This window comes from Lagopus muta, chromosome 6 (assembly GCF_023343835.1).
Source record: "Lagopus muta isolate bLagMut1 chromosome 6, bLagMut1 primary, whole genome shotgun sequence".
Lineage (NCBI taxonomy): Eukaryota > Metazoa > Chordata > Aves > Galliformes > Phasianidae > Lagopus > Lagopus muta.
This window is the reverse complement of record NC_064438.1, coordinates 50368906-50383541: the sequence shown is the minus strand read 5'-3', so window position 1 is coordinate 50383541 and position 14636 is coordinate 50368906. Positions and strand designations below refer to the sequence as shown.

General features: G+C 36.6%; 1 protein-coding gene across 6 annotated transcripts in view; it reads left to right on the top strand.

The window, feature by feature from the left end:
- PPP1R13B (protein phosphatase 1 regulatory subunit 13B) overlaps positions 1-14636 on the top strand; it is a 62368-nt gene that overhangs the window by 31699 nt on the left and 16033 nt on the right. For all 6 annotated transcript variants that reach the window (XM_048949500.1, XM_048949497.1, XM_048949496.1 and 3 more), the window contains exons 5-7: positions 12464-12565; positions 13833-14007; positions 14371-14567. In XM_048949500.1, the coding sequence (XP_048805457.1) occupies positions 12464-12565; positions 13833-14007; positions 14371-14567 (474 nt within the window). The remainder of the gene's footprint in view (positions 1-12463; positions 12566-13832; positions 14008-14370; positions 14568-14636) is intronic.

Genomic DNA, 14636 nt, shown 5'->3' with positions numbered 1-14636 from the left:
TTATTCATTGTTACTGGACTGCTGAATGTTAGACTAGCCCTAAAATCAATGCAAACCAGTGGAACGTTGAAGACAGCTCAAACATTATCAAGTGTTCTTCATTGAGGTATATTTGTGTTACTGTATGTATTGTTTTAATGATGAAATGGTTGATTTTTATTTAATATCTAGATAAAGCTGAAAGTGTGGTGTGCATAGAGAACTTCTAGATACATGTTTGCTTTTGTGTTTGAATCAATAGTCGTGGAAAAAAAGTGATATGCAATCTGTCTGGAATTCACTTTGGATAATTGTATGAATTGGCATTTTGTCATGCAGTGTTTTTACTGTTCTTTGAAACTATGTGCACAATCAGCAATTATTTAAATAATGGGGAGCTTAAAATCACAAGATTATTTAAATGAACAAATTTTATCAGATTATCTTCCAAATAAAGATTTAATGTTAAAAATAGAATGGGTAAGGTCTCTTCAGACTGTGAAACGCACTGTAAAAAGAATATGTATCAGTAAGTGTTGGTCTGAGAGCTTTGCATTTGCAGAACAAAGTGGGATTGTATAAACTTGAGTGTTTCTCCCTGAGGTGACTTCTTCCTGAGTTTGCTTTCATTGACAACTTCTGGATGTGGAATAATTCTGTAATTTGGGTCTGATCTCTTTCTACCGCTGTCCTGGAGATATATGTATGTGGAGATAAGACTTACAAAACCAAACATTTTCTTTTTCCAAGGAGATTGGACAGTGTCTCAAAGAGAGATTCACTTCTCTAAGAACGGCTCCCTGTCCATTTCTTTTGCATATGTAACTGACTCAGTGTGATTTGGACATGAGTTGTAAAAAGGGAAATTCTAATTAAAGATTGGTGAAAATGTTTTCTTAATGTGAGCAGTTGGTCTTTGGAACAGAGTGCCCAGAGTCTGTGGAATTTCCATCCTGCTAGAGATTCAGAACTTACTCTGATTAGGTCGTGAGCAAGCAGAGCAGCTCTCAGTAGGGGTCGTTGAACCAGGTTACTTCCATAGGTTTCTTTCTACATAAATTAGTTTCTGATTTGATGATGCACAGTATGCTGATGCTGGTAGTGGCCTCTACTGTTCAGTCATTTCTCACTTGTTGTCAGTGGCCACAAAATAGTGATCATACAGTGCTAGGTGTTATTTTCTTCCCGACGTCTTCACATTATCCAAGGATCATTCCATAGGAATGGCAGTGATCTGAGCACAATGGGAAAGAACAAATATAGTTGTAGCCACTGGAGGTCAGTGGTACACAGGAGAGCGACTGGGAGCCATCCAATGTGGTGCAGCTGCCCCGTCGTCGGTGGGAAAAATAAATTGTAGCCTTACTAGAAGGAAGTCCTGGAAAGAGGACTGACCAAATGATAACAGTTGTCCAGACATAAAGGTGATCAGATTACTAAGCTGTTTGTTACACATAATTACTTGAAGTTCCTCATTTGAAATGTTAAAGGATAAAGAGTTTAGTCTGCTATTCAAATCTGAGCTACAAATACAACTTATATACGCTTGTAAGTATTAAGTAGTTTCTGTTTGTAACATTTAACAGTGTACTTGGAAGAGGCTGCCATTCACATAAGACAAGTTTTAATGACGTTTGTTTAAAAAGAGCTAATTACAGTGTCAGTCTTAGAAATCTAGATCCTTTCATGGGTCTCAGCTGTAAGTCTAAACAAGGAATTTCATTAAAAGACAACAGAAGGAATTCTAGCAATTTGTAGGGATTTTTATTTTCCTGAGGAAACTTTCTTGCAGGCTACATGGAACATTTTGATCATATAAAAATCTACTAATTAAATAAAATCCGTATCTTCCCAGTTTTTGCTGCAATTTTGTATGTTACATCTTGTAAAGAGGCAAGACTATCATATCTGCCACTTTCACTAAGAGAGTTCACAGGTCTGAAGCATACATTCCTCAAGTTCTCTTTACTCCTCGGTGAGGGGAGCCTTGCTACATCTTCTGTGCAGACATCTAATTCAAGCTGTTAGTTTAATAGATTTAATGACAAACTGTCTGAGGAGAATCCAAATTCGTCTAATGCATTTCCCAAAATGCTTGCTCTATCTTTCTCTTCAAAAATAGAAAAACTAATCCAACTAAAGAACTTGAGGGAAAAAAAATAAATTAGTAGGGAAGAAATTACAGTCCAAAGCTAATGTTGATGCAAACAACTAGCTCTTGAATTCTTGCTGAACTAGAAATCCCAGTCTCTTCACACCTCAATAAAGAATAGTTTATGTAGGGCAACATCTCTATAAGATTAGTAATTGTGTTTCCTAATAGAAAGAATTTCTCTGAAACTATAGGGAATTCAGATGTTCCTGAGCTTTTATCTCACTCGGAGTCCTTTTGTAAACATATTAGGCAAAATCACATAATTCTGGGATTTTAAATGCCTTGAATAATGTTTGGATATGTTCTACGATTTCTCAAATATATTTCAGTTCATAATGGACAAGATTACCAGATGCTTTCATTTTATGAGAATGATCACATTTGACTTACTCTGTGATCATTTTTCTATTGTAATTGTAATAGTTTATGACTAATAAGCTAATACATAATTTGTTTTGACAAGTCTAAAGAAAATTTACTGGGAACAGGAAACACTCTTTGTACTCAACTTGGAAAAAAGCATTGCAACCATTGCAAAGGAACTAGTTTCTTCCATGCTTTCTGCATGTATGTACATAATTTTTATTCTCTATAGATTTAGATACCAAGAAGTCTACCTAGAGGTCTACAGATATGTGAGATGCTCATAAGTACTTTTTATTTACTTTTTTTTTCTGTGTGTATGTATGTATTCATATTACCTTTTCTTGTTTGTCTGTTATCTTCTCATCCATCTAAATTCCATTCAACTCTTTGTTCCCCTTCTTTTCTCTGAGTATTGGGGCTTAGTAGTGTTCACTGGCTTTTGTAGTTCTGCTGCTCTCCCGGGCACCAAAAGATACTTCTGCTCATCAAGTATTGCTGTTCTTTCCCAGTCTTTACGCTGACAATTCAAATTTTAATGTCTTTTTAAACAGTTGTATTTTTGAAGTCACATTTGTGTAATTTTTAGTTAAACTAAATAACTTGATAATAAGTTACTGTAAGGAAAATGGGACTTGTCCTCTCCTTTATTTCTGTAGTCCCTTACAGAAGACAGATTATGAAAGTCACTGTGCCAGCAAAGAGCTCTAAGAGCTTTAGCTGTTAAAACTTGAGAGTTTAGCTTGTCCCTCCATCTCCAAACAGATTTCAGTTCTTTTGTCTCTTTCATTAGACGTGTTATCTGCAGATAGTGTTTTCCACAGTCTTTGTATGTGATGGCTTTTTGTTGTGTGCATGTGTACGAGTGCAATTTGTGTGTATGCAGTGGAACTCTGGCCTCCTTTCTCTGACACACCTTTAAATGTTCATTTACGCATTCATTTAGTTTCCTGTCCATCAAGCCTTTTGGACACGTAATACACCTACTTCCCACCCATATGGATTTCCCAAGCAAGAGAATTATTCCATTCCTCTGTCTCTACAACGGCCTCGCGATCCAATTGTAGTTAGGTTTGTTCCCCCTGCAGTCTTCCTCACATCAAAGTGCAGAAAATGAAAGTCCCTGTGGCTAATTTAGGAGCAAGGGAGTTCAACTTGTTTTTCTTCTCTTATTCTTACTGGATGATTCTACTCTATAGCTCATACCTTTCCTTTCTTGCTAAAAATAAGCTTGCTCTTTGTGCAGCTGGAATATTCACAACATCTTGCTTTGACGTATAGTTCTTCAGTGTCCTTATGGAGATCCATTTGGCTGGATCTCTTGTGTAAGTGCACTGAATCATACTTGAATTCTTTTCTTGAAAGAATGAAGAGAGAGTGAACTTGCATACCATTCCTGACTTTTATAAGGTAAATTACAGTTTTTTATATTTTCCTTTTTTGGAACGTTATAATTTTTAGAGACATTAGCAATTGGTAATGGGGGTGTAGTATTTCCTTCCATGCTTAGTACTTAAAAATCCTTAAGTCTACATTTTGTCTTTCTGCAGACTTCTCTGATGTGCAGCTTCTTGATGTATGCTTTTATGCACATGCTTTAGCTTTATTGCTGGCTCACGTATTTATCTTTCTGCATGCAAGATTTAAGAAAAAGCCAGAGTGTGTAGGGAAGAGCATTTTAGCAAACACAAGGAGAGTTATTTATGTGAGACTGTCAAATCTATTTTGACTACATTGTTTGCCTTCTTATTCTAGGCAGTCTCCGTTAATAAAGATGCTGTTAAATTTCATCTGGCATGATTTTCTGTCCTTTTTCACAGTAAAATTAAACACAAGAAGTAGTGATTTTCCTGATCTTTCTGGTGTTCAGTTTTTGCACTCAGTAGTACTACGAAAATAGAAATTGAGAAAATATTTTGTTGTCTTCTTAAAGCAAAGCTGCCTGTATTCTTACATTTTTCAGTTGAACTGAAAGAAATGTGTATTGCTCAACATTTTCCATTGAATATGAAAAGTGCAATGAATCAAGCTGATCGTAGCTGACAGCTGGCTTGATCTTGCACTGATTAGGTCTTTCACTGCTGGCTAAATCCACTAGCCTTTTCCGTTAGCTGACTGTTGATGAATGCAGAGAGACAGTTTTTCATATTGATAAAGAATCGGGGAAACATATATCTCATATGGAATAAGATTAAAAAATATCCTACCTCCCATTGATTGCATCGAAGCAAAAAGCCATGCTGGAACCCCTAAGATGTGTATAGTAGTTGACTCGCCTTACTCACGTTGAACAGTTAAACAATTAGTGTGGACAGGAAATAACAGAAATATGGAGTTGGAGCATGCTGAAGCAACACACGTGCTTACTGCTGACGGGCAATGCTGCAAAATAAAGATGTGCTCTCTTACAATTACATGGGAAAATAGCAAGCAGGTAATTAATTACTTTTCCAAAGTTTTACACTTTAGAGCATGCTATTTAAATACTGTATTGCTTTCACGCTTGAGTTTAAATGACTTTGAATTTCATTAGCACTTGAGCAGAACATGGACCATTTGTGTTTTGTAACTCCTTATCTCTGAAATGAAATTCTGAGTAAATCAGATTTTGATAGATGAATTTAGTGTCATAGTTAAGTTACAAGACCTTATGAAAACTATTTACTTCAAAGTATTATGGTAACTTTTGTTTTCAGCCTTTCTGTTGTTCTGCCTTTTCTTAGCTGTTCTGTCCAGAATAGAGAACAGTCTCACCTAGGAGATTTCTAAGAAATATGAGCAAACAGTAGTAAACATGAGAAATATGGAGTCTGTGGCTCATGCTGAGCAGACTTTAAACCCGTATTAAATAGAATGACCTATTTCTATCAGCAAGTTGGAGAAATTGTTAACAATGTATTTTAGGTTAAAGTGTGAGGTTAAGGTTTTATCAAATACAGATAATGTGAGATTTTTCATCAAATAATGATGTAGTTGAAGAATTTTTATCAGTTCTAAGAAACAGTTTGTTCACTTGCTGAAATAAAATTACTGTTTTGTCACAAAATCTAAGTAAAGTAACCAGATGACTTTTGTGATATGAATTTCAAGATGATTTTATTATCAGGAGATAGCACATGGTGGTTGTATTTTTCTTTAATTCCCAATATTCTGGTTGCCTTTCCTGGGTTTAATTAGCTTGTTCATTTCCATTAGGCTAAAAAGGCATATGCTCTTGTCATTGGATTCTTTAAAATGGATTTCTGCTATCGGCATGTTTCTGACCCAATTAGAAAAATGCCAGGCGGAGCTGTGGCTGAAGCCGTTAAACTGGAAATAATGTCATCCATGTTGAGACCAGCAGAAAGCCTACTTTAATAAAAGCATGCTTTATTTGCCTATTTATGCATGAATTTTCACACAAGTTCTTAAAATCGCCTGTGTTACGCACTGCACTAGAATTAAGTTTTATGGAAAACACACATGCATTTCCTCCAAGCTGTACTGGATACAGAACTATTACCGTAAATTGCCATATCTTCCTGTTGTTCCTGCTGTTCTTCTGAGGACAGGTACCAGTAGCATGCAACGGCTATGCTTATCAGAAATCTCTAAAGATTTAACTGAGCAAGTGAAAGCATCCTCTAATTAGCTATGTTAATTTGAATGAAGGTTAGGACAAGAAGTTATGTGTGACTGATGAGCTTCTGCTGTTTTTGTTGAAGTTAGCATGGAAGAATTAAGAAATATTTTGATAGATTCAGCATGTAGAGGAGGCCATTATTTTCTTTCTTTCCAGCTTTGGTAGCCTGGTATCTGAGCAGACAGAGCTGGAGTTCTTCCTTTCCTTTAAAGGCAGAACAGAAAGGAAGGTGCAGGACTGGGCTACTGGGATGAGAGCTCCCTACTTTGGGAAGGCTGAGATTTCTCAGTGTCTTCATCCCAGTCTGGAATTGACTGGCTGGGGAGCGCACCAATTTGTTCATTTTACAGGTATCAGTCTGCTGTGTTCTGAAAGAATGGTCGTTTATGTAATACATTCCACTTCCTGCTAAGTCTCAGACCTGCCAGTTCTGTTTTTATCACACGACTGCATTGGTTTGGCAGCTCTATAAATTTCCAGTCTGGAGGACTAGAATTGGTATTGCCCTACGTAGGAATAGCTACCTGAAAATGAAGTAGGTTATGGAAAGTTGAATCTTTCATGTGTTATAAATGAGAGTTTTTAATTTTCATTTCTATGTAGGCATTTAAAGTCTTCTCAGGAGCAACTTGCAGTACCTTTAGAATTTGTTGTCTTCCCTTATTAGGGAGTAGTGCTTTCTTTTCACCATGGCAAAGTTGTGTGCCTCAGTGGTGAATCCCATATGGGTAATAAGTTATTGAAATCAAGGCCCCAAAGGATTTGCTGCTTCTAATTCAGTTCTGATCGTGTGCTTTTTCTGTTTTATTTTTTTTCCCCTGCTATCTCTGGCTTTTGATATGCTGATATTGTCCCAGCCATGGTAAAGAGTGTTTGCTTTCACACACCATCCTGAGGTCCAAGGCAGAAGCCAGGATGCAGACTTCCTCACCCCCCTGCATACAGGCTGATGACATTTTATCTGGGCTATGTTGGATCTTGACAACTGGTGATTTAACCTCAGAATCATCTCTGACCATGAGAAGCATTAAAAATGGGGAGAAAGATGGACGTGAATACTAAAACAGTAGTAGTAGAGTACGGAATAAGAACAGAGGTAGTAGAAGTACATTGCAGGAAGAAGGCTAGAAAGCAGGTGATAAAGTTCATTGCACATGATTCATTGTGCAAGAATATCCATTGGAGAAGGTAGATTGTGTTCAGTTTCGAGAGGTTTGAACCTACAGTCTGTAGTGCAGAGCTTTGGGAAGGGAGATGTGTGAGAGATGGGTGTGAACACTTACCTATTCCTTTCCTCTCCTTAAGATAAGGGAAGATAATGACATGGTGGTTCTTGCTAACCTAGGGAAAGATCTGTGGAGACAGTGTGCAGGAAATGGTTGATAAATGCTTGTGTTGTTTGGGTTTTCTTTTTCAGTTAATTGGTTGAATTATGTTCTATGCTGGCTATTTGAGTAGCTAGGCATTGCCAAACCTAACCATGAGATTGCCAGTCAGTATGGTGCCTGTAAAGCTTTGGAGTATTTGTTGTTTTGCTTTTTCTGTGTTTTTCTGAAAACACAGCATTCTCAGGTGTGGGTTTGGTGGACTTTTTTTCATGTTATTTTCAGAGTAGTTTTGTTTTTAGAAATGCAATCTTAAAAAATCAAAGTATTTTTATGGCTCAGGCAGCAAGGCAGAGAAGTGCACAAAATCAAACCACATCCATATCACCTTTCTAAAAAATATTTTTTGAAAGGTCAGTTCCCATAGCTTTTTGATTTCCCTTAGAAGATTAACTTTGGATGGAAACAAAAACAAAAAAACTTTTGGGATCTGCCTTTATGCTTTGAATGTATGACTAAATACATTCTGATTGTCAAGAAATTAATTTGAGTTCAGATGCAATTTTTCTTTTACTGTTGTGGCTTTCCAGGGAGTATACCTTTTCCTCTTTGCTCAGAAGCATGTAGACTGAGTAAAGAGAGACTGAGGAGTTTGTGGTGATAGACAGAACAGCATTATGTGAGGACAGAAATAAAGCAAGGAGGATCAAAAAAATGAGCTTTCAGAGTGACAAGGCTAATGTGCAGAATTCATTATTGGGAGATTCTTCCTCTTAATTAAATATCTAAGGAATGACTTGCTTTGAGGCTGCTTATAATCTGGCTTCCAAACTATTTAATTACTACTGTTCCATTCATCTCACCTGTCCTGAAAATATTAATCATCAAATGGTAAAATACTGGCTTGTAGAGGAGGATAATGCCAGATGCTGAAACTGCAGTTCATTACAAATTCTCTCTCTCATCGTAACTTTTTAAAGCGACATGCTAAATAAAATAAAGACAGTATTTTTTTTTGAGATTTCTGTTGATCCTAAGAAATTATGGAATATAGGTGTACTGCATTTTTGTGTGAAACATATGTAATAACACCTCTGTGCCTAATAACGCAGTGTTTGCTCAACAGGATTTTATTAAGGTGTTCATCTCTATGTGTAAGTGCTTCTGTGAATCAATGAAAAGAAATTTACAAATCAGCAAAATTGTCTCCTTTGATGTATCACCACGTAGCAAATGAATCTGTGGAATCTGTAGGAGTAGATATTTGCAGTGGCTGTTTGGTACGTCCTTTAGAAGGCAGTTCTGTGGGAGGTAGGTTCCTGTTGCTGCAGGAAAAAGGAGGAGGTCTGACCTTAAATGTAATAGGCTTATGTTTGTTATGAAAGGTGAGTCACTTCATGTATGAAATTGTTAATGACTGGTATGAACGCTGCAAACTGAAGAAACTGAGGAACCAACAGCCTTGTTAAGGAACTGAGAAAGTACACTGATCCCTTTGCCTTGCATTATATGGGGCTCTGAAGAAAGGACTGGGACTGACTCTTTGCAGCGGCAGTGTTTGCATGCAGCTTGTTAGAAGCCGACTCAACTAACTTGAGATGTTCAAAACAAATTGATTCAAATAGATCTCTGCAAGAGAAAGATGCACTCATTTTCATACTTTTTCAAAAATGATGCTGTCCTCTTTTGGAGACCTGAAATCAGCTCCAGTCTTTCTGAAAATAACTGACTTGATGTTGAAGAGGAATTCTGCTTGATCTGTTAACTATCATGTGGATGAAAAAGAAGAAACTCAGAGTGAAGCTACAGGTTTAAAACTTTGTTTCCTCAAATGTTTATTCTTATCTTTCCTAGATGTAGTATAGTTATTTAAAATGGAAAGAAGAGGTATTGTTGTATTCAGTGAGGTAAACATAAAAAGATTCTCATAGGACATTTACATGTAAGTGGTTAATTATCAGTGTTTCTCATGCTTTGCTCTGTATAAAAGTTTTAGACATTCCATTTTCTAAACAGAATATTTTACTACAGTTCATAGCTTCTTTAAGAAGCTAGTATTAACATTCATCTTGTAATTTTTCTTCTATTTTACATAATACAAAGTGATGCAGTACTTTTTTCAAGCATTGTCAAATAGAATTTCAGATATGCTTCTTTAAAGCAGTAACAATCCTGAGCTTTTTAGATCAAGCTAGTTTTTGTTTCTGGTGGTTTTACAAACCATTCCTTAACGTCATTGTACACTGAGGGTTACACATCTCACTTAGGAAATCTGTAATTTTTACTCGGTAAAATGGCTTTCTTTGCTTGAAAAATGTTTGATCATTACACAGGTGTCCCACTTCTTCAGTCTGGACATATTTTTAAACAAGATTTCTTTGCAGGAAGGAGCATCTATTTCTTGGACAGTACTGAAAAGTACTAACGCAAGCAGAAATAGAATGAGTTCTCAGTGTAATCTCAAACTGATAATCAAAGCAGAAAAGAAAGAAGCACTGGGAATACTTTTCCCAGTGATAGAAAGATAGGCACAACTTGTATCAGACTATTTTTGAAACCATATTTGTGATGGAAAAATGCTACCTTTTTTTCTCCACTGTTTCTTTTAAAATCAGTGATCCAGTAGACTTCAGTCCATTCTGAGCCCCATTTAAGACTTACGTATGGAGTCCAGCAGAGGTTTATGTTCTTTTGGTGAAAGACCATGCCAAAGGAATGCAGCAGAGCATGAATACGTCCTAGGAGCAGCGTCTGGCTTTCCTATGCTACTTTAGTTTCTCAAGTGGTTTTGTTTGAGGGATGGCACTTGAAAAAATTTCCTTGTTTTCTTACCCATTTCAAGCCTTTCTGTCTGTAATTAAAAGTGAAATATTTCTCTGATATATTAGGTGGTGAACACAAGTGCACGCATGTTATTTGGCTTTAGAGAATGTTGTGAAAGATTCTTCTCTCGTAAGTAATGCTAGTAGTAGAAGAAAACAACAAAAACAGGCACTACTGAGTTCAGTCTTTTTTTAAACTGCTGTATTCACTCACAGTGTTGAAATAGAAAATACTAATTGGAGTTCTATTTTTGTTTCCTTTTTTTTCCTCTCAGTCTGTAAAACTTCTAGACTATGTTCCATTTTGTAAGCAATCACCTGAAGAGTTTTATTTCTCAATATATCCAAAACATTTAATTCTTTTTACTTTTTTAGCATTCATTGACTGTAATGAAGATAGGAAATCATGGAATTTTAACTTAGTTCTCTAATAGCATAGCCTCGTAGCTTGGCGAAGGTGCTGCATTATTTATTACAATGCACTAATCTGTTTTTTTGCAATGATCCAATCACCTGACCAAATTCTGTGTACTATCTTCAAGAAATGTTGGGCTTTTTTGAACTTTCCAACTTTGGGATGTAATTTTTCAAAGGCTGAAATTCTCTTTCAGGAAAAAAATCTTCATTTCTTAAGATTGTGGCTTTTTAATTTATTACTGTTTTTATTCTGAGTAGCAAAGCAGGTATTTGCAAGTGCCACCTTCTGTAATTTGTCTTATTACACCATACATTTTTGTGATTGCATGGTGAAAAAAGAGGTTGGAATAATTTAATGTGTGGATTTAAATCAGTTATATTTGTCAGCGAAACAATGAACATAAGCAATGTGGTCAGTTTTAAAAACATATAACAGGGTCTCACACACTGGCATTGCATTATGTAGACTTCAAATAATTGTCAGTAATGCCTCTCTACTTTGATTTTTTGCAAATAAATTGTTAGTTTTGAAATGCAAAAAGGTGATAAGGCTCCATTAATATCTGTGGCCTTCCATAAAATGCCTTGAATGTTTACAATGTAGAAAGACCAGAGATTCCTCATATATTTTTATGTAATTGCCTACTGTCCTTCTTGTTCCTAAAATGAAGCTTTTAAATAATCTCTTTGTCACCAGAATTCAGATTTGCCAGTGTTAAATTTTTGTGTAACTTTTTCTTTCCTCTGTGAGTTTGGGCTTTCTCTAAATCTTGCCTCAGTAGCAAAACTGCTGTCATTGATTATAAGCATTTCTTTCCCTTTTTTAAACCATGAAGACCTCTAGCACACATTTAACTGATCCCAGAGCAGAACAGCATGCCCTGCCATTTTACAACCTATATTTGAAATCTTCCTGTTGAGCTCCCAGCAAGACTTCTTGTCTGGGACAGCCATTCTTCTCGGTCTGTCAGACTAAGATTAGCAGCAAAACGCATCCTGATGTCTTTACACTAAGGCCATACAGAGAGTCTTTCTTGGGGGATCTGAGGCTAGGGCCTTGTCTCTTCAATCAGGCTCTGCTCAGGGATCGGAAGTGGATCACCTTCACTTCACTTCACTTTGCACAAACTGTTTTTCATAGTTTCTTATCTTAAATACTCCAGCTTTGCCCAGAGAAGCTGTGGATGCGAGATCCCTGCAAGCATTACAGGCCAGGCTGGCTGGGGCTTTGGGCAACCTGGTCTATAGGATGGTGTCCCTGCCCATGGCAGAGCAGTCAGAAGTAGATAATCTTTAAAGTCCCTTCCAACTCAAGCCATACTGTGATTCTGTGAAATTTTGATGTGTGCTTCAAGACAGCCTTTAACTACATGTTTTCATGTGTACTTGTAGGTAAATAATGCTATCCACCAGTTAAAGCAACCAAGGCACTTACACTGAAAATGGTAGGAAAGAAGATTCAAGTTCCAATTTCTGTTTAGTATACCTACTCACATGTCTGTTACAGTACGTGCAGTATCAGCGAATGCCAATTTTACACAACATCTTAGGAAAGTTAAATGTAAGATGAGGACATTTTTCTGTGCTTTGTTTCTTAGTGTTCCTTTTCCTCTGCTTTTCCACTTATTGCTTTTTTTGCTCTAAGGTTCCTTATTCCCTAATAGATATCTGTCATTTTTAGTCCTCTGAGAGCTTGGAATGAGGCATTAGCCTCCTCTGTTGAGGAAAATTCCAGTGTCAGAACATTCCATGTATTGACGTAACATTTTTTGGTCTGCAGGTCGGGAATCCACGCGTTGAGCTCACTCTTTCTGAACTTCAAGATATGGCTGCTCGACAACAACAGCAGATTGAAAACCAACAGCAAATGTTGGTTGCTAAGGTAATTAACAGCAAACAAAATATGGAGACTTGTAACAAATGCAATTTACTTAAACATAAGCAAACATAAGTCTACTTGGATATGGAAAATGCACTAATTCATTTTACATAAGTTAAAGGAGCTTGAGAAATCTGTTGTTTTGCCAAGTTAATTTTAGCTAGGCAATGTAAAAACATTTCACTGTAAATGATAGCATGTCAAATGATAATGTGTCAAGCCAATAGTTATGTATCTTGGTAAAAATATTGCTAGATTTTACCTCTTTCTGTTTTGTGATCTCTGGCAGACTGCACTTGACTGTGCTCATCTCTACTAGCTCATTCACCTTAGTATAGTACCAGGTGTGAGATACCATTTCATATATATTCATCTATTATGTTTCCAGAATCTATGAGATGTGAGAATCTGAATAGATTTTCGGAGTGGGGAGTGAGTTTAATGTTTTTGACATAGTTCAGGTAGTACAAAATGCCACGTGCTTTGGATGCTTGGAGTACAATGCAGCATCTTTTAAAAGGAATCAATATAACAATTCCGTTGTTCTTTTTTTTAATGAAACTAATACAGGAAACAGAAATATTTCCATTATGTGACCAATGGCAGGACTGTTATTTAGATCTGAAACATTATCTTTCAGTAGATCAGCTTGTTTAGACTCGTCTGTTGGGTGTATTTTGTATACTTTCACAGAATGGCCAGGGTTGGAAGGGACCTCAAGGATCATGAATCTCCAACCCCCTGCCCTATGCAGGGCCGCCAGCCTCCTCGTTTAATACTAGTCGAGGCTGCCCAGGGCCCTATCCAGTCTGGCCTTGAACACCTTCAGGGACGGAGCATAACTTTCACATTTTGTGAAGCTTCATAACAGTTATGGAAAGTTCCCTTTGCTACAGCAGGAAAAGGGTTAATAGCAGCCAAAACCAAATGCCAGAGGACAGACGGTTGTGTCTGATGGTTCAGGCCAGGGCTTCTTTTGCATGTATATGTAAATTTGGTAAATATGTAAATATGTATATTTGGTCTAAAAACTTGTGTATTTCTGTGCTTTAAAACAAGAGTTGAGAGGATTTTTTTCCTCAGGAAGACTGACGTACGTTTTCACTAGATATAACTTTTTCTGATTTCTGGAAAGCAAGAACGAACAAATAACAATAAGCAAACACACACAAAAAAACACCAATCATAGTGGTGGGTTTTACTAAGACCATTTTTTTTTAATGTATCAATGGGTGATAAGTACTTTTTGTCTAAAATCTTCTTCTGTTAGGAACAACGTTTACGTTATCTGAAGCAGCAGGAGCGTCGTCAGCAGCAGTCTGTGTCAGAGAGTGAAAAGCTTCAAAAACTGAAAGAACGCGTTGAAACCCAGGAGACAAAGTTGAAAAAAATCCGTGCCATGAGAGGACAAGTGGATTATAGCAAGATCATGAATGGCAATCTGTGTATGCAGAATTTCTAAGTGTTTTTATTTATTTCATTGTCTGTTCACGGTGTGTATGCTAACGGATTTACACGGTGTGTAACGGTGTGTATGCTAACAGGATTTCAGATGGAATGTTTATTTGTCATAGAGAGGGTACCATGCTTCTAGAAAATGTATACTTGGTGTAAATTCCTGTTCAGAACAAGTGATCAGACTAAGTGATCAGTAACTATTATAAACATCAACAAATTTCCAACACACTGCAAGTTTTTAAATGTTTATACTGTGTTTAAAACTAGTGTGTTGTACTTGCCAATACTTAGAGAATTATAAATTAATACTCCCCTCTACTTGTTTTTTATTATTGTCTCATTCATTTTAGCAACTGAAATTGAGCATATAAGTGCCATGTTCCAGGAAAAGCAGCAGGAGCTACAGGCTGCAGTATTAAAAGTGGATCAACTTACCCAGCAACTGGAAGACTTAAGGAAAGGGAAACTGAATGGGTTTCAGTCTTACAATGGACAAGTAACAGGACCTGCAGCAGTGGAATTAAAAAAATTATATCAAGAGCTACAGGTAAGTAACACAGAGACACTATTAAAATGACAGATGTAGATTAAGAAAAGTCATGTTACTGCCATTATG